Source organism: Chrysemys picta, chromosome 2, assembly GCF_011386835.1.
Source record: "Chrysemys picta bellii isolate R12L10 chromosome 2, ASM1138683v2, whole genome shotgun sequence".
In the NCBI taxonomy this organism is placed as follows: domain Eukaryota; kingdom Metazoa; phylum Chordata; order Testudines; family Emydidae; genus Chrysemys; species Chrysemys picta.
In genome coordinates, this window is record NC_088792.1 from 126,560,779 (window position 1) to 126,588,117 (window position 27,339).

The 27,339-nt window shown below is 44.0% G+C and overlaps 1 protein-coding gene and 1 long non-coding RNA gene across 7 annotated transcripts in view; one reads left to right on the forward strand and one right to left on the reverse strand.

The window, feature by feature from the left end:
* LPCAT1 (lysophosphatidylcholine acyltransferase 1) overlaps window positions 1-27,339 on the forward strand; it is a 175,523-nt gene that overhangs the window by 84,915 nt on the left and 63,269 nt on the right. For 5 of the 6 annotated variants that reach the window (XR_010598503.1, XM_065584158.1, XM_065584157.1 and 2 more), the window contains exons 9-10: window positions 2,476-2,558; window positions 26,965-27,090. Coding sequence is in view for 5 of the 6 variants with exons in the window: in XM_065584158.1 (XP_065440230.1) it covers window positions 2,476-2,558; window positions 26,965-27,090 (209 nt within the window). In the remaining variant the exon portion in view is untranslated. The remainder of the gene's footprint in view (window positions 1-2,475; window positions 2,559-26,964; window positions 27,091-27,339) is intronic. The other variant, XM_065584159.1, reaches the window with a different exon arrangement.
* LOC122172297 (uncharacterized) lies at window positions 4,128-22,289 on the reverse strand. Its single transcript, XR_006172474.2, has 3 exons — window positions 22,170-22,289; window positions 6,768-6,843; window positions 4,128-4,255 (listed from the first exon to the last, which is right to left on the reverse strand). It is a non-coding gene; the product is annotated as an uncharacterized LOC122172297 (long non-coding RNA).

A 27,339-nucleotide genomic window follows, 5' to 3' on the forward strand; every position in this document is an offset into this window, starting at 1 on the left:
GAATAGTAAGAAAACTGTAGGTTACAGCTACCAGTACCACAGAGATCCCCAAAAAACTTTGTGTGAGGAAAATTTATGGTTTACTGCACCAGTAGCTCAAGAATGAAATCCGATGATATATCCTCAGAGCATAAGCGTTACAAGGTACTTCATTCATAAATTGTATACCTCTGACAAGCAAGTCATTTTCTCATGAGGCGCTTTAATACTCTTTTGTCATGCTGTTAAATTTTCAGTATTAGACACCTGTCGCATCCAGATAAGTGAGGGGTTGTCACCACCTGCCCTGCAACCTTGGGTGCCTCACAATGCTTTGATGTTGTAGCTCCCAACCTGAGCCACTCACAGAAAACCTATTAACATGCAGGTCACACGCTGACTGTGTATAGCTACCGCCCTGGTCCAGGAGCTCTGACCCCAGCAGCCTGTCAGCAACACACCAGTCACACTCTGGCTTCCACCAGCCTTGGTTACTACTTGCTGGTTGACCCCAACACACTCCCAGTGCCAAATTTTCCCAACAATGTGTGTTCTGCACTATCCAGGCCACTCCTGGATAGTTCAGTTATTAAAGGTCAGTTGCCCTTCAGCAGTTTGCCACTTTAAGTGGAATTCCCAAACAGTTCAGTTTAAACACAGCACTGGATTGGTTTGGATTAAAAAATGTTAATTTATTAACAAAAGAAGATAGGATTCTAAGTGAATTCCAGTATCAGGTATTAAAGTCAGAAATGGGGTACAAGAAAAATAAAGATGAAATGTTTTTTCATAGCTAAAACTTAATAATCTAAATATGGTTAAAGGTAAAATCCTTACCATGTTTCCAGCAACATGGCTGATCAAATTCTCAGGTCAGGATCCCCCCCCAAAATCAAAGGGCTGGTTCCTTTGTTGTCTTAGATGAAAGAGAGAGAGCGAGTTTGGGGTTTTCTGTCACTTTCTCGTATAGTCCAGTTAATCTTTTAAGTGGATTCTTCTGAGGGTTACCCCTCAAAGCAAAGTTTATTCAAACAGTAAAGAAGGTGAGTCTGGTGGTGAAGGAAGCTCCCATGCTCTTTCTTCTCACTTGCGTTTGGTCAAATGCCATTTCCTCTGCCTGCTGTCTCACAGACCGTCTTTACTACTTACCATATATACTCGTTCATAAGCCGAATATTTTTGGTAAAAAGGTGATGCATCAAAGAGCGGGGATCGGCTTATAAATGGGTCTACACCAAAATGTGATGATTTTAAACTCTGTGGAATCATTGAATTGAATATCTAATACATTGTCATTTTGTTTACCTGGCACGCCACTTCCCGCAGCTCCCATTGGCTGAGAACGGCGAACCGCGGCCAGAGGGAGCTGAGGGGCTCCATGCCTGCAGACTCTTCAAGTAAACAAAATGTCCCGACCCACCAACGTCTTCCCCTGACGGGCCGGGAGCCAAAGTTTTCCAACCCCTGAAATATAGGGTCGGCTTATGAAAGGATCATACAGTTTTTGCTATTTTTGCCTATCCATTTTGGGGAGTCGTCTTATAGACCGAACGGGGTAATGAACGAGTATATACAGTATATATAAATTGAGGTCAACACACATTTCTTCATTCAGAAAACTTCTGCCTGGGCAAGGCTGCATGGTTTTGAACATGTGCTAAGAACGGCAAGCCAGGAGAATTCATAACTTTACATGTGTTTCTACATACATTTCACCATGATATTATTGACCAGCGAGTTAGTTTTCATAAAGTATCTTTTGTACAAAGATGATTACAGTCGTGAGTAGGATGTGAATACGTGGTGCTTTCGCTCACAGTACCCAAAAAGGGAGAAAAGCCAGAGACTCCATGATGTCCACTAAGATCTTCACTATTCCTAATCTGTTTTATGTGAAAGGTGTTTGGATGTTAGGATAAGCAGCAGTATATAATCCTAAAATAGATAATGAAATCAGTAAGTATGCCTAATGAATTAGAACCATCTAAGTTCTCAAAACAATGTATGGATCACTACCACAATTGGTGTGGTCACTGCTCTTCCTGGTTATCCACACAGCCAGGAACAAACAAACCAGGAACCAGATAATGGAGGATTGAAAGATTAGAGGTATGGGCAGGATCCATAAAACAAATGTTCTCTTATGAAATGGTGTGCAGAATGAAGATGGAGAATCATTGAGTTTGGGGAAAACAGTTAATATCTTCCTGCCCCCAACTCAGAAGAGGAAATCAATCACTTAATCTGTGTCTGTAAGGTAGAAATAAGCAGAGTCATAGCTGTATGGTCATCTATAGCATTTGATGTGGCTTTTCTTAGCTCAGGGTGCGAAGATTTAATTTTCTAAATTTTATTTTTGATTGCTTTCAACTTGATATTATTGTTGCAGTCCTATAAATATAAGTAGCAGTTCTGTTTTATTTTTCACTGTAATGTTATAATACAAATATTTTTGAATGTTAAATACTTTGCTTTAATTTAGTTTTCTATGTACAGTTCCTCCCTGTTTATATACCTTCAGAAGAGGAAAAGAAAAACCCATCTTTGTATGCAAATAATGTCAGACGTGTAATGGCAGAGTAAGTATGCTGATAATATATTGGATTATAGACTAGAAATAGATGCTTGATTTCACTTTGGTAACCTTCAATACTTCTTTTTGATATCAGTATTTGCCTGCCTGCAGATAAATGTAGGTTATATTTCATAATGATATATTTAAAACTTCTTACATATTGTTAACTTTTCTTTCTGATGCATTTTATTATTTGAGAAAAGTAAGAAACTGCAATGATTGGCAGAAAGCAAGTACTATAGCAACACTATACTGACTTTACTGTAGTTCCTTTAGCTGTCTACGTACCTCAGATTTTAACATGGCACTTACCACATTTTGTTATGGTTTAAGAACTTGGCAAAAAGAAATAGTGACTATAACTTGAAGTTTAAGCTTTGTAAGAGAATTTACTTGTTTAAAAAAATTGAGGAAAAAATAGATTACACCTAGGATCATAAATGTGTATATAATTTTTCTGTCTGACATTATTTCAAATCTAAAAATATAGAAATCTAAAAAGAGGTTCATGATAGTGAGCTCAGTCTGCCTTAATGATATAATACTGATTAAATGGGAAACACTATTTCCAAAGGCAAATAATGTTGCACAGTTAAGGATTCATGAAATGCACAAACTTTAACACTATTCCATTATGTTTATGCACTGATAGTGTAGGTACACAATCATATGTTTATTTCTCAAGTAATATATATTGTACAATTTTTGTACTACCTCAGCAATACACACATAGCACCTTATAATTCTTACATAATTTCCCTGTCATAATAGTCCAGTGTTTCTTTTGACTTAAACTTATAATACATGTCTTACTTTCTATATATTTATCTTAATTTGGTCAGCAACCTTGTAATTTACATTTAACAGGATATTTTATGTCCTTATTTTATTTTTTTATTTATATATATATATATAATAAAAAATAATTGGGCTTGCTTAGGATAGTATTGATGTATGTTTTTAATGATTACTTGTTTGACGGTATTGCTAACATAGAAATGTATCTGATATGTATTTTTCCTGTGGCTTATACTCAAACTGTCTTAAGGAAGTTCAAATATTACTTTATCTAAATACTGGATGTGTTCTAAATGTTTCTAAGCTGTTGCTTTAATTTGACATATGAATGTGTGTAGAATTTATACTCAAACACTGATTTAAAGGTTGTATATATTTCTAACTAGACAAAAAATAAAATGAAAACTGATTTTTCCATAGAATTGCCATAAAATGTATGCTTTTCCATGAGATAAGTATAAGAAAGCCATAGTATATTTACAATAAGATGTATTTATTAAACAAAATTGAAGTGGTGACAATGTAGCTGTGAAACCGTATGTATGCCAGCACAGAGGGTTAAATTTCTCTCCCTTGCCCTGTCAATTAACTGTTCTTGAGGATCCCCCTGCCAGGTGTCTCCTGAGGTCCCATGCGGGGGAGACTCCTCCTTCTGCTTCCTGGAGTCCTGCAGGGGTACTCTGGAAGAGGTCTGCCTCCATTTCTGCCTGGTGTGGATGATGCCAAGGGGTTGTGGGAAATCTCTTTTTTCCTTACTCCCCCATTCTGCTCGTCTGGATGGCTGGGAATGGTGGGGGATGGAAGAGTCTGAGCTTGATTCTCAGCACTTCTTTCTGCCTGGCTTTATAGAGAGACTCTTGGGTAAGGTTGTTCTTCCTTGTACTGCTTGAGTTTGCCTTGGCCCTGCAGAAGGGTTAAAGGAAAGATGGAAATCTACTTCTGCAATCTTCTTAGGATACCTGTTACCTCCTCCCAGTGCTGCCTGATATTGCATCTGGTTCCCTGTATTTTTGGGAGAGGGAATTCGGCCATACTGCCCAGTCTCATTGCCCTTCCCAGCCCCACAGAAAGGTATGTTGGGTAACCACTTGTCTCAACTTGCACTGAGAGGGTCATCTTTCCCCAGCACAAGTGGCATCCCTGTGCTTGGTTAACAGTTCTCCCCACTGTTTCTCACAGTCCTGGAGAAGGGAATGAGAGGAGAATCATTTACTTTATCCTTTCCCCTTCCAGTGCCACTTTGTTCTCTACTTTGCCTCCTGTAAAAGAGGTTGGGAAATACAGATTCTCCTCTGCTGCATGTATTCACTGTGTTGCCTAATCCCATGGAAGACTCCTTCCCCTTGCTCAATTCCACTTTTGTCAAGGATGTTCCCCAGAACAGAGTCTTTGTGACTGTGGTAGTCAGTTCCCACTTGTATGTAGCTAGAATACTGTATTAAGGTAACTATCAGGCACACATACTTGTATCAAGGATGTAATACTTGAAGGGGAGTTAATCCAGGCACATTTTTTGTGTTCAAAATTTGAGTGCTGACACCTGGATACATACTTTGCAAGTATTAACACTTGAAGCAATTATCAACTGCTTGAACAGGTGTAAATGCTTGAAAAGTTCAAATAAAGATGTCTGCGTTCTCACATATGCAAATGAACTCTTTAAAAATTGTATATAAGTATTCATAGAATCATAGAATATCAGAGTTGGAAGGGACCTCAAGAGGTCATCTAGTCCAACCCCCTGCTCAAAGCAGGACCAATTCCCAGCTAAATCATCCCAGCCAGGGCTTTGTCAAGCCGGGCCTTAAAAACCTCCAAGGAAGGAGATTCCACCATCTCCCTAGGTAACGCATTCCAGTGTTTCACCACCCTCCTAGTGAAATAGTTTTTCCTGATATCCAACCTGGACCTCCCGCACTGCAACTTGAGACCATTGCTCCTTGTTCTGTCGTCTGCCACCACTGAGAACAGCCGAGCTCCATCCTCTTTGGAACCCCCCTTCAGGTAGTTGAAGGCTGCTATCAAATCCCCCCTCATTCTTCTCTTCTGGAGACTAAACAATCCCAGTTCCCTCAGCCTCTCCTCATAAGTCATGTGCTCCAGACCCCTAATCATTTTTGTTGCCCTCCGCTGGACTCTTTCCAATTTTTCCACATCCTTCTTGTAGTGTGGGGCCCAAAACTGGACACAGTATTCCAGATGAGGCCTCACCAATGTTGAATAAAGGGGAACAATCACGTTCCTCGATCTACTGGCAATGCCCCTACTTATACAGCCCAAAATGCCGTTAGCCTTCTTGGCAACAAGAGCACACTGTTGACTCATATCCAGCTTCTCGTCCACTGTGACCCCTAGGTCCTTTTCTGCAGAACTGCTACCTAGCCATTCGGTCCCTAGTCTGTAGCAGTGCATGGGATTCTTCCGTCCTAAGTGCAGGACTCTGCACTTGTCCTTGTTGAACCTCATCAGGTTTTTTTCGGCCCAATCCTCTAATTTGTCTAGGTCCCTCTGTATCCGATCCCTACCCTCTAGTGTATCTACCACGCCTCCTAGTTTAGTGTCATCTGCAAACTTGTTGAGAGTGCAGTCCACACCATCCTCTAGATCATTAATAAAGATATTAAACAAAACCGGCCCCAGGACCGACCCTTGGGGCACTCCGCTTGAAACCTGCTGCCAACTAGACATGGAGCCATTGATCACTACCCGTTGAGCCCGACGATCTAGCCAGCTTTCTATCCACCTTACAGTCCATTCATCCAGCCCATACTTCTTTAACTTGGTGGCAAGAATACTGTGGGAGACAGTATCAAAAGCTTTGCTAAAGTCAAGGAATAACACATCCACTGCTTTCCCCTCATCCACAGAGCCAGTTATCTCATCATAGAAGGCAATTAGGTTAGTCAGGCACGACTTCCCCTTCGTGAATCCATGCTGACTGTTCCTGATCACTTTCCTCTCCTCTAAATGTTTCATAATTGATTCCTTGAGGACCTGCTCCATGATTTTTCCAGGGACTGAGGTGAGGCTGACTGGCCTGTAGTTCCCCGGATCCTCCTCCTTCCCTTTTTTAAAGATGGGCACTACATTAGCCTTTTTCCAGTCATCTGGGACCTCCCCCTATCGCCATGAGTTTTCAAAAATAATGGCTAATGGCTCTGCAGTCTCACCCGCCAACTCCTTTAGCACCCTCGGATGCAGCGCATCCGGCCCCATGGACTTGTGCACGTCCAGTTTTTCTAAATAGTCCTGAACCACTTCTTTCTCCACAGAGGGTTGGTCACCTTCTCCCCATGCTGTACTGCCCAGTGCAGCAATCTGGGAGCTGACCTTGTGCGTGAAGACAGAGGCAAAAAAAAATTCCTATAGCCAGAATCAACAATGTAGAAATCAAACCAAATCAAATGAAGTTTACCTCGTCTCCATACAAAGGAATTAGCCTCTGTCTCTGAAGCACCCTCCTGCAATAGAGTAACGGTCCCTGAAGTCCCCTGATGTGATTTAAAAAAAAACAATCATATGGTGTGTGTGTATTTGTAACATTTTGACATCTAATTTTATACAAATCAATAAGCTTTGCTTCTTCCTTGTTTTTTCTGCTTTCTTTCGTCTCTTCACATTTTCTTCTATTTTTAATTTTTCCACCGATTGATGTTTATCTCTCCCTTCTTTGAAAGTACTATCTGCACTTTAAAATTACAGGGTTGGGATCCCAATTTTATACCTTCCCCAAAACTGATTCTAGTTCGGTTTTACAAGCATAGGCAGCTGTGAACTGTGATTTAACCATATTCTTCACTTGTCTACAACCCTGCAAAAGTTCAAAGGCTCTAGCACAGTTTAAGGTATCTATACTACAAGACCATAGTTAATTGTCAGGGAAGTTACCATGCTATAAATGGGTTCCCTCCCACAAAATGATGGATTATGTATTTTAAATGGGTTCTAAATCTTTCCCTCAAGCTATCCTGTCTACCTTTACCCCCCCCCCCCCCCACTATCTTCCTCTGTCTTCCTCCTCTCTGTATTTTGCAGGCCCCTTTACACCTTTCTCCATTTTAAACACACTGCAGCTGCCCCTAAACCAGTATGTCTCTATTCGCCAGCCACTACATCTCTTCCCACTCCCTAAACTTCCCTTAGGCGGTTTTTACTGTGACACGTGCCCAAGACTGTGTACCTGTCTGCTAAAACAACGAGGAGTCCTTGTGGCATCTTAGAGACTAACCAATTTATTTGAGCATATGCTTTCGTGGGCTAGAACTCACTCCATCAGATGCATGGAGTGGAAAATACAGGAGCAGGAATAAATACCTGAAAAGATGGGAGTTGCCTTACCAAGTGTGAGGAACTCCCATCTTTTCATGTATTTATACCTGCTCCTGTATTTTCCACTTCATGCATCTGATGAAGTGGGTTCTAGCCCACGAAAGCTTATGCCCAAATAAATTTGTTAGTCTCTAAGGTGCCACAAGGACTCCTCGTTGTTTTCGCTGATACAGACTAACACAGCTACCACTCTGATACCTGCTTGCTGTGCCTCTTCTCTTTGTTAAGAGTGGAGAAGATTAGTAGTTCACAGCAGGCCCTGCTAGTGGGAGAACAGAACAGTGTTTTTAGAAAAATATCCTGTTTAGTGCTAGTAGGTAAGCCTTTGGAGGCTGTGAAGAGTAGCACTTTGTAAATAGCTTAACTGCTTATTGATGTGGAAGTATTATGGAGGACCACCCCAATGGGCAAGCAATGGGTGCTTTGTCATCAGTATTTTAAGTTACTTACAAAGTGGGTAAACATTAATCACATTTGACAGATTTAATTAACACTCAGAGGAAACCTTCCATTAAAATTAATGGAAGATTTGTTTCTAACTCCCCTAGCTAGCTTTCAAAATCTCAACCAGAGATTTGAAGCAGTACACTTATGTGCTCTCTGGTCTAATCTAATAGATATGAAGTCTTGGCTCAAATACCAGGTTAACAGATTCTCTGTATGACTTTGGGTGAGTCACTTAACTTGTATGTCTTAGTTACTCAGAGGGAAGTGGTATTATTTGCATACAGCTTAGTGGAGTGGTGAAAAGCCTTGCTAAATAAGTTTTGTGAACTGTAAAGGAATATTAAAAGCACTCTGTTGAAGAGGTGGGAGCAGTGCTCAAGGCTTCCTGGTTCAGCCCTGTTCTCATTCCATCAGGCCAAGAAAATAAATTTTGGGCAAAGATCAGCACATAAAGAGAATTATCCATTTCCCAAAACTATTCCTGAGCTTGTCTAGAATTTTGGACTTATTTAGAATAGCTTTGGGCACCAAACTTAACATGGCACATACATGCACAGCACATCCAGGCTCCTGCTAAAATGGAAAGGCAATTTTTGCCTGGGTGTCAGTTTTCAACAAATTTTCCTGAAGCTTAGCAAAGCATATGCTGCACACAAAAGATTGTCTTCAGTATCTGTAGGTATTTTTATTGTCAAATTTGAAATGTAAGGTTCTGCTTATTGCAGTATGTCCCCAAAATGATCCTTATAACTTCTGAAAATAGTTATGAGAGGGTGAAAATGCAGTTTTCCTCAGAAAAAAACACTTACTTTTGGGCTTGTGACTCTTAAGGGCAGCTGCTGCTCCTGCAGGAGAGCCCTATTAAATAAAACAAGTTCATTGTTGTTTTTTTGAACGAGAGTTGCTTGGACAAAAAAGGCTTTAACAGGTGTGCCTTGGATAGCAGTAAAATGTCTGGACAATATTTCTTCCGCTGCTTATGTCTTGGTGAGGATCACTTCCTTGCTAAGTGCTTAGTCAGTGGTGGCATCTTCTCATGCTCATAAAGATATAATTGTCTACCGGCCTTCCTTTTTAGAGGAATCATTGAAGGCCCAATCTATGGATCCACCTGCTTTAGAGCTGAGTATCTCTAGAGGTCCAGAAGATCAACTTCTAGATCAGTTCTCAAGTTAACCTTGTCTAATGTGGCTTAGGTTCAGGATGAGTCATCTTGACTGTAATGGCTTCTTCAGTACTTACATAATCTTGAGTGCCAAAGTCTTCAGTGTTGACTGAACCCTCAGGACATTTGGCTACAGGAACTGGTGGCAGTCCCAAGGTTTCTGTGTCATGGACCCATTTGATTAGTTAGGGCTGATGCTTTCCTCTATAGAATCACAGAGAAATCACAATCTTCTTCCTCCCCTTAAGGCAAAAGGAAGAGACATGGCTCTGTTGACTTTTCAACACCATCTGGAAGAATGCTTGTCTGCAACGTTAGTAGAGGTTCCAAGAAGCATCACTTTTGAAGTACTTCAGTGGATCAGCAGTTGCCCCATAGACTACATCAGTGAACTCTATGTCCAGTGTCCAGTCCAGATCCAAGTAGTGGTCAACTCCTGCTATGTCCTCTCCAGTAGAGATTATTTACATGTATTTTCATATTGATTCAGACAGGAGAGTTTTCTGTGCTGAGGCTAGTATCCAAGAGCTATCTGAGTTGGGTTAGCTACCAAGTGGGAAAGACCTTGATATTGCCCTAGGTAGTTCTTATGTCAGAGACTCCTCCACCTATAATGATAGCTCTTCTCCTTCCAGGATAGAAGGGAATGTCTCCAATGAGAACCCCCCCCCCCACTGGGCTTTGATAATGATCTATATAGTTTTGCACATGGGAGCAAATGGCCTTTTGTAAAAGGTCACCTCAAATGCCTGCATCTATTTGCTTCTGCTTTCCATTCTGGCTGCAAGTTCTCTCTCCATCCCTCCACCATCTTCTCCCCTAGTTTGAGAGGCATCATCTCTTCTTCTTAGTATCAATATGGCCTGTAGGATACTGAGGGAGATGTACATGATTCTACTGATGTCAAAATTTGTGTATGTCTCCTGATGATTCTGTGAAAGTAACAAACTTGTCATTGCCAGATGATTGCTATGAGTTTCCCGGGCCATTGTGATACTTGAATGAGGCATTTGGATATGACCACTGTCCTGGAGAAAACTCAAACTCTTAAACTTATTTTAAAATGAACAGAAGGAAAGTAGTATACTTCCAGTTCTCAAAGAACTGTTCGGACCGTTTACAGAGCTCCATCTGACTTCTTCATTGGTCTCTATGGAGGCAAACCAAAGTGAAGTACTTGTCTAAAGTGTTGTAACAGCATTTTGAATGTTTCTACCAACATCCTCTATTGGGTCTTTACGGTTTCTGCTGCTATTGAGTGTCTGAGGGGCTCTGGGACTTGCTGTCTCCAGCTGCATTTATTTTTCAATATAATAATGTGCAACATTCTGCCTGAATAGGAATAAGGACAGAATGATTTATGTATGGGACAAATTGACCTCAAAATCAAAAGAAAGGACCTGGGGGAGCAAGAAAATGGCATTTCTTGTCCTTCTCTCCCTCTCCCTCCAGCTTTAATGATAACAAGATACTACAGTTCTTCTGTCGGATAAACATATAGTGCTTGTATACTTAAAAGCGGTGCTTGTCCGCCTTCTTGATGATGATGAGCTACTTATGAAAATATTGTGTACTACCCCCAACACTTAATAATAACCACTTAATGTACTGTCTTACACATCACAAATCATAATCCTCAGCTGTACTTCTATGTAGTTCCAGAGCTCTTTAGGGTACTGATAAAGTTGCATCACTTAAGCCTTTTCAGACCAGTGTACAAGGGCTGATTTAACATCCTTACTCTTTCCATCTGTTTCATTTTCTGTTCCACATCTTTGCATAGATTGCTGTTCTTCAGAAGTTCACATTTAAGTGTCTGGTAGATGCCTCCTTAAAAGTAGCATCTACTTTAATTACTCTTATTATAATATCCAGCAACACTAATAACAGGAAAGATGTCTGGTGCAGTCAGTTGCAAAGTTTTGTCTTTAGTGGGATGTTTGAGAATTTCATCAGAACAAACATCAAAATATTATGAGTGAGTGATGGATGATAGGTTGAACAATAAAACTGGCTTGATGGCTGGCATGCACCTTATTTTGATTTGAATGCACCCCTTTTCACATAGATACATTGTCAAAAATGTTAAGTATTTCATAGTTCTATTTTGACAGTCCTGGATACTCCATTCATAAAGTAGGCTTGAAATGTAAAATATCATGTTTATAATTTATTTCAAAGAATGTCTTACATTAGTTCTAGTAAGTCCTCTTCTTTATTAGTTAGATCTACAGATATTCCACTTTCAGCATTTACAAAAGGATTCGTAATTCTTTAATCATTAGTAACTTACGAGGGAAAATTTTCACTAAATTCCTCTTTGAAAGAACAAGGGTCATAGATCCTTCATCTTCATCATGTCATTTCACTTAATTTTTCCATAGGAAATCCTTTAAGTGTAGTCAAGGTTCAAATTGAGAAAATGGTGAAGGTACTCTTCCAAGCTCTCTAGTAAGCAGTTCTGGACAATTGCAAGCTTCTTGGAGGGTATTTGCTCTATAATAAATTGAGTTGGGGTGTTGAACAATTCAATGAAAAAAGGTTGTCACCTGTCCTGCTAAGGGCCTGTTACAAGTTTTAATGTTTGTGTTCTTTGACATAAAAGAAAATGAGGGTACAGATTCTCATAATATAATAGCAGTCACAGTGCCTCAAAGATTTGTAAGATTAATTTTCAGGTAACAAACTGGCAGACCACCAAAAAGTTGCCCATGCACCACAGGTTGAAAACCATTGCTTTAGAGATTTCATTCCCAAAACTCTGCTCCTGACAGAGGGTAACAGGGATAGTGTGGAGTGGGAAGAGAAAAGGAGAACTCTGGAGCTTTACACCAACTCTCACATAAGCCCATATATCTCATATGAAAAAGGTATAGAACCTTCAGTCCAAGAAATGAGCATAAGAGGAAGGTTCACCTGGGACTGAGATTTTTTGAGCAAGTGAGGGTGTCGGGGAATTGATTAGGAACATAAAAACTGTCATACTTGATTAGACCAGTGGTCCATCTAGCCCATTATCCGGTTTCTGGCAGTGCTAGTACCAGAGCTTATGGGGGAGTGTACAGAACAGGGCAGTTGGAGTGATCCAATTCTGTCTTCCACTCCCAGATTCTGGCAGTCAGAGGTTTAGGGTTACCCCGAGCATTGGGTGACATCCCTGAACATCTTGGCTAATAGCCATTGATGGATTTATCCTCCATGAACTGGTCTAGTTATTTTTGAACCCTGATATATATTGGCCATCACAATATCCCATGGCAATGAGTTACTTCCTCTTGTTTGTATTAAATCTTCTGTCTAATAATTTATTTGGGCAACTTCTGGTTTTTGTGTTGTGGGTAAATAACACTTCTTTATTAATTCCCCCCCCCACACACACACACACTATTCATGATTTTATAGACCTCTATTATATACCCACTTGTCTCTTTTCTAAGATGAACAGCCCTTGCCTTTCCTCTTGTCGAAACCGTTCCATATCCTTGATGATCTTTTTTGCCCTTCTTTGAGCCTTTTCCAGTTCAATTATATCCTGGATACATTCAATGCATGGGTCCACCATAGATTTATGTAGTAGCATTATGACATTTTCTATATTACTTTCTGTCCCTTTCCTAATGGTTCCTAACATTCTGTTAGTCTTTTTGACTGTAGCTGTGCACTGAGCTGAAGTTTTCAGAGAACTATCCACGGTGACTCCTAGACTACTTTTAGAACTCATTTAGAACCGGTCATTATATATGTATAGTATGGATTTTTTCCAATGTGCATTACTTTGCACTTCTCAGTGTTAAATTTTGTCTGCCATTTTGTTGCCCGGTTCACCCTGTAACTCTTTGCAGTCCCCTTTGGACTTAACTATCTTGAATAATTTAGATTGCCTGCAGACTTTGCCACCTCACTGGTCGTTCCCTTTTCCAGATCATTAATGAATATGTTGAACAGCACAGGTTGCACTACAAATCCTTGGAGGACCCTGCTGTTTACCTCTCTCCATTGTGAAAACCAATCATTTATTACTACTCTTTGGGCATGGCTACACTTGCAGATGTAGAGCACTTTGAGTTAAACCAGCCTTCGTAGAGTGCAGTAGGGGAAGCGCTGCAATCTGGCCACACTGACAGCTGCAAGGACACTGGCGTGGCCACATTAGCAGCTCTTGCAATGGCCACAGAGAGCAGTGCATTGTGGTAGGTATCCCAGCATGCAAGTCGCTTCAATGTACTTTTCAAATGGGGGGGGGTGGCGTGTGACAAGGAGTGTGTTGTGTGTATGTGGGGGAAGAGAGAATGGGTTTTTGGGGGGCTGAGAGCATGTCAGCATGCTGTCTTGTAAGTTCAGACAGCAGCAGACCCCCCTTCCCCCACCTCTCTCTCTCACACACAGCATTCCACAGTAATGGTTGCTTTGTCTCGGAGCAGATAAACATGCTGGCTGTCAGAAACAGAGCTTTCAAAGGGCATATCGGCATGCCTGCAGTGATTCCAAAACAATGACAAGAGTAGCCACTTGACTTAAGGGGATTATGGGATGTTTCCGGAGGCTGATCAGAGCTCAGTAATGCAACACCTCGTTCACACTGACACCCGGGTGTTTCAGCCAATGCGCACCAAGTGTTAATCTTCTTGCCGAGGTGGAGTACCAGGAGCGCTCTAGCCCTGGAGTCAGAGCGCTCTATGTGCCTTGCCATTGTGGACGGGTAGTGAGCTAGGGTGCCCAGGGCTGCTTTAATGCGCTCTAACTCGCAAGTATAGCCAAGCCCTTTGATTCCTGTTTTAAGCTTACAACCAGTTTTTTCAGGAGAAATTAATCAAGTTGGGTAACTGAGAGAACTGGACATATGTTTGCAGTAGGTGGTGGAGCTGATTTGATTTTCTGTGGAGGAAAGGGCAACAGGAATTGTCAGATGCCTTGTTATGAGGAGACAGAAAAACATGTTAGGTTATTGAGGAAATGTGACATAACAGGGTACAATCCAGACTAATGAACAGCTGTGTCATCCCTGCCCTGTAACCTGGGTTGCCCTTTACAATGCCTTGCTGCTGTAGCTTCAAGCATGGACTGCTCACAAACAGCCTCCAGGATGTAAGTCACTCCCAGCTATATCCCTGTGTGTGCTGCAGCCAGCCCTTCCTTGGCTCTCACCAGCCTTGGTTATGCTGTAGAGTGACCCCCAACAACCTCCCCAGTCCAGGATCTTCCCCCAGAAATGTATGTCCTGTATGGCACCGCTGTCTCCTGGACAATACAAATATGGTTGTGTGTTATTCCTTTAAGGGAATAATATGCACACAACTTGTTAGCCCAAATGGAGATACCCAGACACTTCATCTTGAACCCACTGGATTAGATAAAACAATAAAACAAGTTTATTAACTACAAAGATTTTAAGTGAGTACTAGTAATGAGGCATATAAGTCAGAAAGGTTACAAGAAATACAAAGATAAACCGCTTACTGGTGCCTAACTTAACAAATTATATTTGATTCAAAGCAAAGTTTTCTCACCGTGTGCTTTCAGCAGTCTCACTGACCAGACTTTTTAGGTCAGGACCCCTCCCCTAGCATCAAATGGCTGCTTCCTTTGTCTCTTCAGATGCACTGAATGCGATGGACAGGGGGAGAGAGATAAAGGTGCCTCCGGGTGTTTGTCCCTCCTTGTTATAGTTTCAGTCCCCCTCTTGAAAAACATTTCCAGCTGAGAACCAGGAGCCAAAGAGTCTGTGCGGAAGGATATTCCCTGCTGATTTTTTTCACCTGTTGAACTTGCTTTGTCTTCTCTTTACTACTTAAATGCAATTCAGGCAAGTACACATTCCTTTGTTTAGGACAGAAATGTTTCCCAACTTGTTCCTGGGCAGAGCTATGGAGTTTGGAGCATGTTAACACCATACAGGGGAATCTTATAACTTCACATACAATGTTGCCACACACATTTTAACAAACAATACTGACCAGCAAATTATGAGTTTTTAAATACCTCACAAGGCATATTTTGTACAAACATTATTACAAAGGGAGTGAACATGGGTATATTCTGTTACAGGAAGTTGTGAAGGTAAGACATTAAATAAAGCAGAAATTGGTAGCTGGGCAGATCTCTGGGATTGTTTCAGCAGAGAGGGGGGAAACTGAGGTTAACATCCTGATGTTTGAGCTTGAAAGGAGGGAAGTGGTTGCTGCCTAAGTTGGAGATAAGGGGCACTGTAGTATTCATTTCAACTATTTTAAGTGAATAGTAGTCTTCAAACTTGATTAAAATTGACATTTTACAATGAAACAAACTTTAAAACTTGGGTGCCTTAAGCTAGGCATGTAGCTCCATATTAGGGAACTAGATAACATTTTGGTCCTCAACATATATGCAGATAACTAAATATGGATTTAGATGCCTATAAAGCTAAATAAGAGAGCCTGATATTTTTAAGGGTGTTAGGGACATGCGCTTCTTATTGATTTCAATCTATTTTGTGGTCCCTGGCAAGTTAAAATTGATGGGTTTCAGAGTAGCAGCTGTGTTAGTCTGTATCCGCAAAAAGAACAGGAGTACTTGTGGCACCTTAGAGACTAACAAATTTATTAGAGCATAAGCTTTCGTGGACTACAGCCCACTTCTTCGGATGCATCCGAAGAAGTGGGCTGTAGTCCACGAAAGCTTATGCTCTAATAAATTTGTTAGTCTCTAAGGTGCCACAAGTACTCCTGTTATTTTTAAAATTGATGGAAGTTCTGATTTCTCATCTTCAAAAGACAGGCTCCTTTTTAAAGTGCCTAAATATGGATTTAGGTACCTAAAATTAGGCACCAAAGAATGCAGATGTTGGCCTAAATAATAAATAGTGTATTCACATGCACATGTGATTGGATAACAAATTAAGCCTTCTACTAAATTCTGTTTGTTAAAGAAATAGGTGGGAAATGTTGCATCTGTGTGTACAGCACTCATTGAAAACTTCATAGATTCAAAGATCCCAAGCCCAGAAGGGACCATTGTGATCATCTACACTCACCTCCTATTTACACAGGGCATAGAACTTAACCCCAAATAATTCCTAGAGCATAGCTGGATGGATGGATGGAGAATCCACCACAACCCTTGGCAAATTGTTCCAGTGGGTGATTACCCTCGCTGTTAAAAATTTACTCCTTATTTCCCGATTGAATTTGTCTAGTTTCAACTTCCAACCATTAGATCATGTTATACCTTACTCTGCAGGATTCAATACTCCTTTATAAATTATTTGTTCCCCGTGTAGATACTTACAGACTGAAATCAAGTCACTCCTTAACCTTTTCTTCTTCTTGGAGTGCTTGCTCATGTCGATTCCATTCTAGGTGTGCACACGCGCCCATGTGCGCAGCAGCTGGAGATTTTTGTCTTAGCAGTACCTATAGAGCCAGCTGTGGCGCCTTTTAGAGTTCCGTGCTCATGCCGTGGTATATCAGTTGCTGCAGGCCCACACCCTCTCTGTTCCTTCTTACCGCCCGTGGTGGTCAGTCGGAGCACCTATCTTGCTTGACAAGAGCAAGCGGTTTTTCTTCCCTGGGACTGCATGCCTCTTGTACATTTGTTGGTAGCATTAAGTAGTTGTTAAGTATTAGTTAACAGTTAGGGTCCCAGTGGGGACTTTGCCCCACAGTAGGGTATGCCCTGGGCTCCCAGGTTTAAGCCCTGCTCAGACTGCAGCAGGTCTGTCTGTGAGTGACCCCCATAACAGCTGCCTTAAGTACTCGGGGGAGTCACACATTAAGGACCATTGCCGGGATCTGCAAGAACTTTTGTCCCTGCACCCAAAAGGAGTGGGATATTCACCTCAGGGCTCTCCTGATGGAGTCCACCCTCTGCCCGGCTTCCGAGCCTTCTATACAGGCTGCACCTTGGCCTCCGTGCACAGCGCGCCGCTGGCATCAGCCTCTTCCCGACACCGTTCGCCATCGATGGTACCAAAAAAGAGGGCTAAGAAGCACACTCTGGCACCAAGCAAGAAGGCCCAGGGTCAGGGGACATTCAGCAAGGGACCCAGGCCTGCCCGTCAGCCTTCTCCGGAGCTACGTGAGCGTGCCTCCACGACTGGGCACTTAGCCCCCTTAAAGGTCTGCCAACGACTCCTGGGAGCGGTATGGGACCCAGAACCCTGCCTGCACCATCATCATTCCAAGCCCAGGCGCAGAGAGAGCACAGGTCTCCACCTGCCCCTATGATGCCTTTAGTGCCGCAAGAACAGGCTAAGGCTCCCGAGACAGCAATCCCGCCATTAAGACCCCTCAGGGGGCAGGGGAGCGCTGCCAGTCACCGGACAAGAATCAATGATCTCCACTGCGTGGAAGATTCCGAGGCAGGTCCCAATCTCCTCATCGGTCGCCTGGACTCTGCTCCCAGTCTCCTCAGCGCTACTCTCCAGCACAGGGTCGACGCCCCCCCCCCCCATACTATCACCAGCATCGCTCACCCTCTCGCCGATCTACCACTAGATGTCAGTCCTGATCACCGGCACCCTGGGAACACTCCTCATCTTATTGCCAGTCCCCCCGGCACTGGGAGCGCTCTCCCTTGTACAGTTACCAGACAGTTATGCCTGGCCAGCGAACACCGGTAGTTTCGACCAGTAAGCAGACTCAGGCATCAATGGCCCCTTACTGGTCGCTGGAAGGTGGTTCCTCTGGCACGGAGGCCCAGTTCAGCCCATTGCCCTGATCTCAGCGACAGGATTGGGCACCGGAATCTTCTCCGCCGTCCACAGCACCGCAATGGCAGCAAGGCGAGTGGCCAACACAGTGGCCATATTGGAGAGTATGGGGCGTTCTAATGATGATGTGCCCTTCGCAGCGCACCTTGGTGGCTGTGTCGGAGCAAAGGTCGGCGGCTCCACCGGCACTGGGCCCAGTACTGGAAGGCCGTTCTGAGGTCAGGGTAGAGGATCCCGTACCCACCCCTAAACCTCCCTCTCCAGCGGTGGCCAAGTCTTCCTCATCTTCCCCAGATGAGGCGGTTGTGGGGCCTTCCAGGGCTAGCCCTTGGGATGACTTTAGGGAGCATCAAGTCCTTCTATGGCGGGTGGCCAAGAACTTGGGGCTCGAGGTGCAGGGGATGAAGAGCAGGAGGATGCCTTTTTCAATGTCCTCTCGGCCTCCACACCTGCCCAGGTCACCCTGCCCGTAAACGACGGGGTCCTCAAGATTGCCAAATCGCTGTGGCAGACCCCATCCACCTCCCGCCCACCTCGAAATGGGCTGAGAAAAAGCACTTTGTGCCGGCCAAAGGTTTTGAATACCTTTATTCTCACCCACCTCCAGGCTCACTGGTTGTGTCTGCGGCCAATGAAAAGGAGAAGCAGGTACACACTGCCGCTACTCCCAAGAATAAAGAAGCCAAAAAACTCGATTTATTTGGCAGGAAACTTTATTCACAGCCAGCCTACAAGTCCGGGTGGCGAGCCATCAGGCCCTGTTGGGCCGATATAATTTTGAGCTTTGGGACAGTCTCCAAAAGTTCCAGGACTCTCTTCTTCAGGGTCAGGCTCAGGACTTTGGTACCCTGGTAGAAGAAGGGACTGCGGCTGCCAGATATTCCCTGCAAATGGCATGGGAATTGGTGGACTTGATGGCAAGGGTGGTCAAATTGGCTGTAGTCATGCAATGCAGCTCCTGACTCCAGACAAGCGGGCCTGTCTCAGGAGATGGAGGCCTCTATTCAGGACCTCCTCTTTGACAGAATTGGGCTCTTCTCTGATCAGACAGATGCCAGGCTACACCGGTTGAAGGACACTAAAACTACCCTTCGCTCGTTGAGCATGCATACCCCACAGTCTGCCAGAAAGCCATTTCAGCCTCCGCCGCTGTCAAGGACTTGGCAAGCCTGACAGGGATCTGCAAGAAGAAGGGACGCTGGGGTTAGCCATCGCCACCCTTCCTATTCTCGCTCGCCATCTGAGCCCGGACCCACTAAGAATCCAAGGGGGGCCAAAAGCGATGGTTTTGAGGGTGCGCTCGAGAGCGACACTACAGTCATCCGGCCGGATCCTGCCCATCGTTTCCTCAACCGCCTTTCTCCCTACCGCTTGGCCTGGTCGCAGGTTACCTTAGACTGCTGGGTCCTGGACATAGTAGCTCGGGACTATACCCTGCCGGTTTTGGATACCCCTCCTTCCCACCCTGTGCTCCTTTTCCCTCTTCAGGGATCCCTTTCACGAACAACTCCTGGTTCAGGAGGTTGACAAGCTCCTGCAGTTGGGGGCGGTTCCTCGGGACATGGAAGGCAGAGGATTCTATTCCGGATACTTCCTGATCCAAAGCGGGACCTCAGACCCATCCTGGACCTGTGTGGCCTCAACAAGTCTGTCAAGAAGTTAAAGTTCCTCACGGTCTCCCTGGCCTCCATTATCCCCTCCCTAGATCCGGGGGACTGGTACATAGCTCTTGACTTAAAGGATGCTTACTTCCATGTCTCCATATTCCCAGGACACAGATGTTTCCCTGCTTTTCATAGTGGCTGGGCGCCACTTCCAGCTCACGGTGCTGCCCTTTGGCCTGTCCTCGGCCCCCAGGATGTTCACGAAATGCATGGCGCCGGTAGCGGCTTACCTCATTGTCTTCGGTCAAGATACCGAAGCCGTTACAGCGTTCCACCCTCCGCTTCAGAGCAGGTCGGTCTTCACCAATCCCATGACGGGACGATTCCTGAAAGGTCTAAACACCTGTACCTGCACGTCCAGGACCTGGTCCCCCCGTGGGAACTGAATCTTGTGCTTTCGAAGCTCATGGGCCCCTCCTTTGAACCCTTTGCTTCCTGCTCCCTTCTGCTTCTCTCCTGGAAAGTGTCCTTCTGGGTCACTATAACTTACGCCTGGTGGGTGTCCGAGATCAGGGCGCTCACGTCAGAGCCGCCTTATACGGTCTTCTACAAGGAGAAGGTCCAGTTGCGTCCACACCCAGCTTTTCTGCTCAAGGTCATTTCTGAGTTCCACGCTGGCCAAGACATTTACTTACCGGTCCTCTGTCTGAAGCCTCATGCATCAGATGAGGAGTGCAGGTTCCATACTCTGGACGTCAGACGGGCGCTGGCCTTCTACATTGACAGAACACGGCCATTCCATAAGTCAGCCCAGAGAATCTCGTCTTGGATCACGGCCTGCATCCGCTATTGCTACGAGCTGGCAAAAGTGCCCCCGCCGGCAATCGTGACAGCTCACTTGACTTGGGCGCAGGCAGCTTCGACAGACATCCTGGTGCAGGTGCCGATCCAAGAAATTTGTCAGGCCGCCACTTGGTAGTCTGTTCATACATTTGTGTCGCACTATGCACTGACCCAGCAGGCTCGAGATGACGTTGGTTTTGGCAGAGCTGTACTACAAGCTGCACGACGGTGAACTCCGAGCCCACCTCCATTGATATTGCTTGCAAGTCACCTAGAATGGAATCCTCATGAGCAAGAACTCGAAGGAAAAACAGTTACCTACCTTTCGTAACTGTTGTTCTTTGAGATGTGTTGCTTATGTCCATTCCATTACCCGCCGTCCTGTCTCTCTGTTGGAGTGGTCAGCAAGAAGGAACTGAGAGCACGTGGGCCGGTAGCACCTGATATACTGAGGCATGAGTGCCACTCTAGAGGGCATAGCTGGCCCTAAGGCAAAAATCTCCGATGGCTGCGCATGTGGGCGCACGCACACCTAGAATGGAATCTACTTGAGCAACACATCTCGAAGAACAACAGTTACAAAATGTAGATATAACAGATTTTTTTTCCAGCTAAACAGATAGACTCAAAGAGTTCAATCACTATAAGGCATATTTTCTAATCCTTTAATCATTATCATGACTCTTCTCTGAACCTTCTCCAATTTATCAATCTCCATCTTGAACTGTGGTCACCAGAGCTGGACATATTTCAGGAGTGGTTGCAACAGAGCCAAATAGAATAATCTCTCTCCTCATACTCGAGATCCCATGTTTATGCATCTCAGGATTGCATTAGCCCTTTTGGCCACAGTGTCGCACTGAGAGCTCATGTTCAGCTATTATCCACCTCAACCCTTAAATCTTTTACAGATTCATTGCTTCCCAGGATAGATTCCCTCATTCTCTAAGTATGGCCTACATTCTTTGTTCCTAGATTTATATGTTTACATTAGCCTTATTAAAATGCATGTGATTTGCTTGTGCCTAGGTTACCAAGCAATCCAGATCACACTGATCAGTGACCTGTCTTCTTCATTATTTACCACTCCTCCAATTGTTATTGATCTGCTAAGTTTATCAGTGATTTTAGATTTTTTCCAGGGCATTAATAAAAATGTTACAGTCTAGGGCCAAGAACCAATCCTTGGAGGTCTTTAATTTCTTGATCACAAATTTTATTCTACAAGAACTCTAATCATATTTATGTGCAGGCTAGATGGTGTACAGCGGGTGAGGAAGCTGATAAATATTTAGCTCTAAACTGTCTACAATGAGAGCAGCTCAGGGAGAGAAGGTGATCATAATGAGCCTACTTCCGCTTGCCAACCTCCATAAAGGCTGGATATAATTGCAGCCTACGACCACTGAGGAGTGCAGGAACACACATTTTTCAAATGTGATTACTGATGGTTGGGTGCCCAACTTGAGACATCTTAAAAGCGTTTTAAAATGCTTTCTTGGGAAGTGCTTAGCACCTGCCCTCTGAAAATCAAGCTGGTGGCACGACTACACTTGCACTTCACAGCGCTGCCAAGGCCTAAAATAAGAAGAGAACAAGTAAAGAATTATTTAGACAAGACAGATGTCTTCAAGTCACCAGGGCCTGATGAAATACATCCTAGAATAATCAAGGAGCTGACTGAGGAGGTATCTGAGCCCAAGGTCATTTCCGAGTTCCACACTGGCCAAGATATTTACTTACCGGTCCTCTGTCTGAAGCCTCATGCATCGCGATTATCTTGAAAAGTCATGGATTCCAGAGAGATTCCAGAGGGCTATAAAAGGGCAAATATAGTGCCAGCCTCTAAAAAGGGGAATAAGGACAACCTGGGGAATTACAGACCAGTCAGCTTAACTTCAGTACCTGAAAAATAATGGAGCAAATAAGCAATCAGTTTGCAAACACCTAGAAGATAATACGATAATAATTAACAGTGAGCATGGATTAGTCAAGAACAAATGATGTCAAACCAACCTGATAGTTTCCTTTGACAACGTAACAAGCCTTGTGGATGGGGGGAAGCAGTAGATGCGGTAATCCTGATTAAGGCTTTTGATATTGTCTTGCATGACTTTCTCATAAACAAACTAGGGAAATATAACCTAGATGGAGTTACTATAAGGTGGGTGCATAAGTGGTTGGAAAACCATTTCCAGAGAGTAGTTATCAGTGGTTCACAGTCAAGCGGGAAGGGCATATTGGGTGGGATAACCCGCAAGGATTAGTTCTGGGTCTGGTTCTGTTCCATATCTTCATCAATGTTTTAGTTAATAGCATCGAGAGTAACCTTATAAAGTTTGTGGACAATACCAAGCTTGGAGGGGTTGCAAATACTTTGGAGGGTAGGAGTAAAATTCAAAATGATCTGGACAAACTGGAGAAATGGTCTGCAGTAAATAGGATGGAATTCAATAAGGACAAATGCAAAATACTCCACTTAAGAAAGAACAATCAGTTGCACATGTACAAAATGAAAAAACACTGCCTAGGATAGAGTACTGCGGAAAGGAATCTGTGGGTCAGTGGATCACAAGCTAAATATGGGTCGAGTAACACGGTTGCAAAAAAAGCAAACATCATTCTGGGATGTATTAGCAGGAGTGTTGTAAGCAAGACACGAGAAGTAATTCTTCTGCTTTACTCTGTGCTGATTAGGCCTCAACTGAAATATTGTGTCCAGTTCTGGGCACCACATTTCAGGACAGTTTTGGACAAATTGGAGAAAATCCACAGAAGAGCAATAAAAATGATTAAGATCTAGAAAACATGACCTTGACTGAAAAATTGGGTTTTAGTCTGGAGAAGAGAAGACTTGACGAGGGACATAAGTTTTCACCTACATAAAAGATTGTTACAAGCATTGGGTGCTGAGAGGTAAATGGTTCTCATTAACCTCTGAGGATAGGACAAGAAGCAATGGGCTTAAGTCGCAGCAAGGGCTGTTTATATATTAGGAAATACTTCCCAACTGTCAGGGTAGTTAAGCACTGTAATAACTTGCCTAGGGAGGTTGTGGAATTTCCATCACTGGAGATTTTTAGAGCGGGTTAGACAAACACCTGTCAGAGGTGGTCTAGATAATACTTAGTCCTGCCATGAGTGCAGGGGACTGCACTAGAGAACCTCTCAAAGCCCCTTCCAGTCCTATGATTGTATGATTCTACGTTCATGTAACTAAAGAAAATAAGGTTGCACTTGCAATTTAAATTTCTCATGTATTTGCCTTCTGCCTGTCCAGGGAATTGTTGGGTATCTGCTTCTGCTTACCACTGGAGGCACGAATATTAAAATTTGTGTATAGCAATTGCTGCTTGCTTATTAGTCACATGGATTCATGTACTTCATAAAAACTTTGGTTAGATTCCTCTTGTTAGTTAGCTCTAATGTTGAGCAAATTTCATAAGGTTTAGAAGTTAATTTCCAATCATTGGCAATCCATTATAAGTGTGAAAGACTATTGACCAGCCACTCAGATAGGTACTGAGGGATCAGAGTTTTAGCACCTATTTGCTCCCACTGTGTATACTCTGGTTCAGTCTACCAATGCATTTCTCTCACCTAGACCCATCACAAGCTGGACTCCAGACCTTAGAGTTTCCCCCTCCCTCTTTCTCTTGCATCTGTGAGTTGTAGCCATCACATGTCCCTCTGAAGAGGTGGCATTGGGTGCTGAGAGTGTCTGCTGACACCAGACCTTGGCCACCAGAAGCTTTAGTGCAGGGGTCTCAAACTCAAATGACCACGAGGGCCACATGAGGACTAGTACATTGGCCGAGGGCCGCATTACTGACACCTCCCCCCGCCACCCTTGGCCTCGCCCCTTCCATGAGGCCCTGCCCCCATTCCAACCCCTTCTCTGAAATCCCCACCCCAACTCTGCCCCCTTCCTGCCCCCAGGGAGGGCAGGAGAGGTGTGGGGCTCAGGGCAGGGAGTTGTGGTGTGGGGTGCAGGAGGGGTGCGGGGTACAGCAGGGGGTTGGGCTGCAGGAGGGGCTCGGGGGGCGGGCTCTGGCCCGACACGCACCGGGGGCAGGGCAGGCTGCCTGCCTGTCCCCACACTGCTCCGGGAAGTGGCCAGAACCTGGGGGAGGAGGGGCACAGGGGTCTGTGTGTTGCTGTTGCTTCAGGCACCGCCCACAGCAGCTCCCATTGGCCGGGAATGGGGAACTGCCCTTCCCCCCTGTGCGCGTCGGGCTGGAGCCGCTCTAGGTAAACGCAGGGGGGGCGGCGCGAGGAGCTCGCGGGCCGCAGAAAACAACCCCGCGGGCCGCATGCGTTTGAGACCCCTGCCTTAGTCCCTCAGGAGAGGAAATCTAGAAGACCATGGAAAAAAGTTAGGGTCTGTGGTCAAAGGATACTCTCCAGGCATGTTTGAGTTACTTGGGGTAAGCCCCGTCCTACCAGCCAAAATTATTCCCCTTGCCTTAATCAACACAGCTCCATTGGTCATAGCAGACCCATTACTAGCTATTCATAATTTATATCCTGATGAGACCCCTCGAGAAAGGGTTCTCATTTATCATGTGACTCTGTTTACCTGAATTAGATGAATTTATCTGGATATGGCCTCACTGCAAAATCGGTATATGCCAACCTAACTTTGCTTCTTTTTTGATGGCTTCATTAAATATCTGAGCCTTGGCATCTTATCGGTCCTTATAGTGACTGCCTTTGGGGGAGGCCCTCCATTCATCCAAAATAAGAGTTTAGTTTCTCACCCTCACATGTTCAGATCCATCAAAGCAGTGGCAAAACTTACTCTTCCAGTTAAAGTACTTGTTATGAGTTGGAAGCTTAACGTGGAACTGGGATGGTTAAGGAAATAATCTTTTAAATCAATGGTGGGTACTTTATTGTTCTTGTCACTTAAAGTTGCATTCTTTGGGGTCATAATTTGGGCAAGGAAGATCCAGTGAATTGCTTCCCTTATCCTTTAAGAAAGCCTTGAGTTCTTTCCTGACAATGTAGTTCTTTGGAGAACATCTGTATTGCTTCCTAAATCAGTGTTACCTTATCATCTAAAGCATGAGATTACACTGTCTTCATTCTGCTCTAATCCTCCTAAGGAAGTAACAGGGCCGGCTCTGGCTTTCTGACTGCCCCAAGCAAAACAAAAAAAAAACCGCACGGCCAGAGCCAGGGTGCTGGGGGACTTCCTGCGCTGCAAATGTGCCCCTGCTAGTGGGGGGAGGGAGCTGGGGGAGAGAGAGAAGGGGGGCGGCCAGGGCTTTAGCGGGGCGTGCCCCCTGCCAGGAGGGCTCTGCACCACTCCGGTCAGCGGGGAGGGAAGGACGCAGGCTGCCTTGCTGGGCTTGCTGCAGGGCGCTCCAGTCCTCCACGCTGCTGCCCCCTACAGGGCGGCCAGAGCAGAACAACAACAACAAAAAGCGGCCGTGCCGCCCTAGGATTGGGCGGAATGCCGCTTCCTACAAGCTGCCACCCCAAGCACCAGCTTGCTCGGCTGGTGCCTAGAGCCAGCCCTGGGAAGTAAGGTGGCATTACCTAAATCTGTTAAGCTATAAAATTCTACTTAGGCAGAAAAAGTATTTCCAAAAAATGGGTGTTTCTTTAATCACCTATGCTGGCATGAACTGAGGTCTCAAAGCTTTGAAAGCAATTATTGCCACTATGTCTGAGGAGCAATTATTAGTTCTTATAAGAAAGAAAACCTTTCTTCTTAGTCTAAAAGCTCTCTCTACATGACCTATTTTTAACTTTTTCGGGAGTGAGAAAGGAGGGAGAAATATTGTTTTCATGAGGAAATCTGCAAAGCAGCTATATTGAGGTCCTCCACTCTTGCATCCATTTTATAATGTTTTGTGAATCATAAACAGCAAATGTTGCCTTCTTATAGGCTGCCATCATCACTTTCACAAGCATTCTTGTCAGTTTCACCTATGAGTAAGGAGCCTTCCTCAATTTTACCTCAGCTCTGGGATTCCTGGTCAATTTCACCTTAGGACACTGCCCGCCTCAGTTTCTGGGTATGTCTACACAGCAAAGAAAAACCCGTGGCTGGCCCGTGCCAGCTGACTTGGGCTTGCAGGGGATCGGGCTGTGGGGATGTTTCATTGCTGTGTAGAGATCTGGGCTGGGGCTGGAGCTCGGGCTTTGGGACCCTGTAGGTCAGTGGTACTTTTTCCTTGGTCATACTTCAGGAAGCTTTTATGTGAATTTTATTTCCTTATTTTTGTTCTACTTTTATATTATCCTTAGTGTTCTTTTTTTTGTATCTCCTTGGACTTGTATCTGAAGAGTCAAAGTAAACATTCTGCAGCAAGTTTTCATAGAATGTATCTTTTGTTTTTTGTACGTACATTTGCTCCGTTGGCTATTCACTTTTTAAATTTTTGCTTTGATATATTTGTATAGGGTTTAATGCTGTACACAGCCAAGGTAATAAAGAGGTGTGTGTGTGTGTGTGTGTGTGTGTAAATGATAGATTTGTGTGTATCAAAAGAGATTATATTTATTGTATCGGGTTTCTTTACTCAAGGGCCTTGGGAGTTTCAGTAACAGACTACACATTTGAAGACTGCCAGCTAGCTTTGGCTGAAGGACAACTTTGTCTGCCTTCAAACACCTGCCTTTTAGAATTTGCAAAGCTTGTGAGAAGCCTTGGGTGAGCATATAATATGATTTTTATTTACTAACATTTATACACACGCAACTGTCTTAGTTACCTTTATGACTAGAAAATGGAATTTTATATTACAAACAGGAAGCGCTAATGTATAGTTCAAGAAGTACCTCATTAGAGGTCCCCTCCTTGCACCCTTCAAGGTTGGAGAGGTTTTGTCTGGACCAGCAGGTGAAAGAAAATTTTGGCTCCTTTAAGGAAAGAAGATTGCAGTGTTAGTCTTTTGGCTCC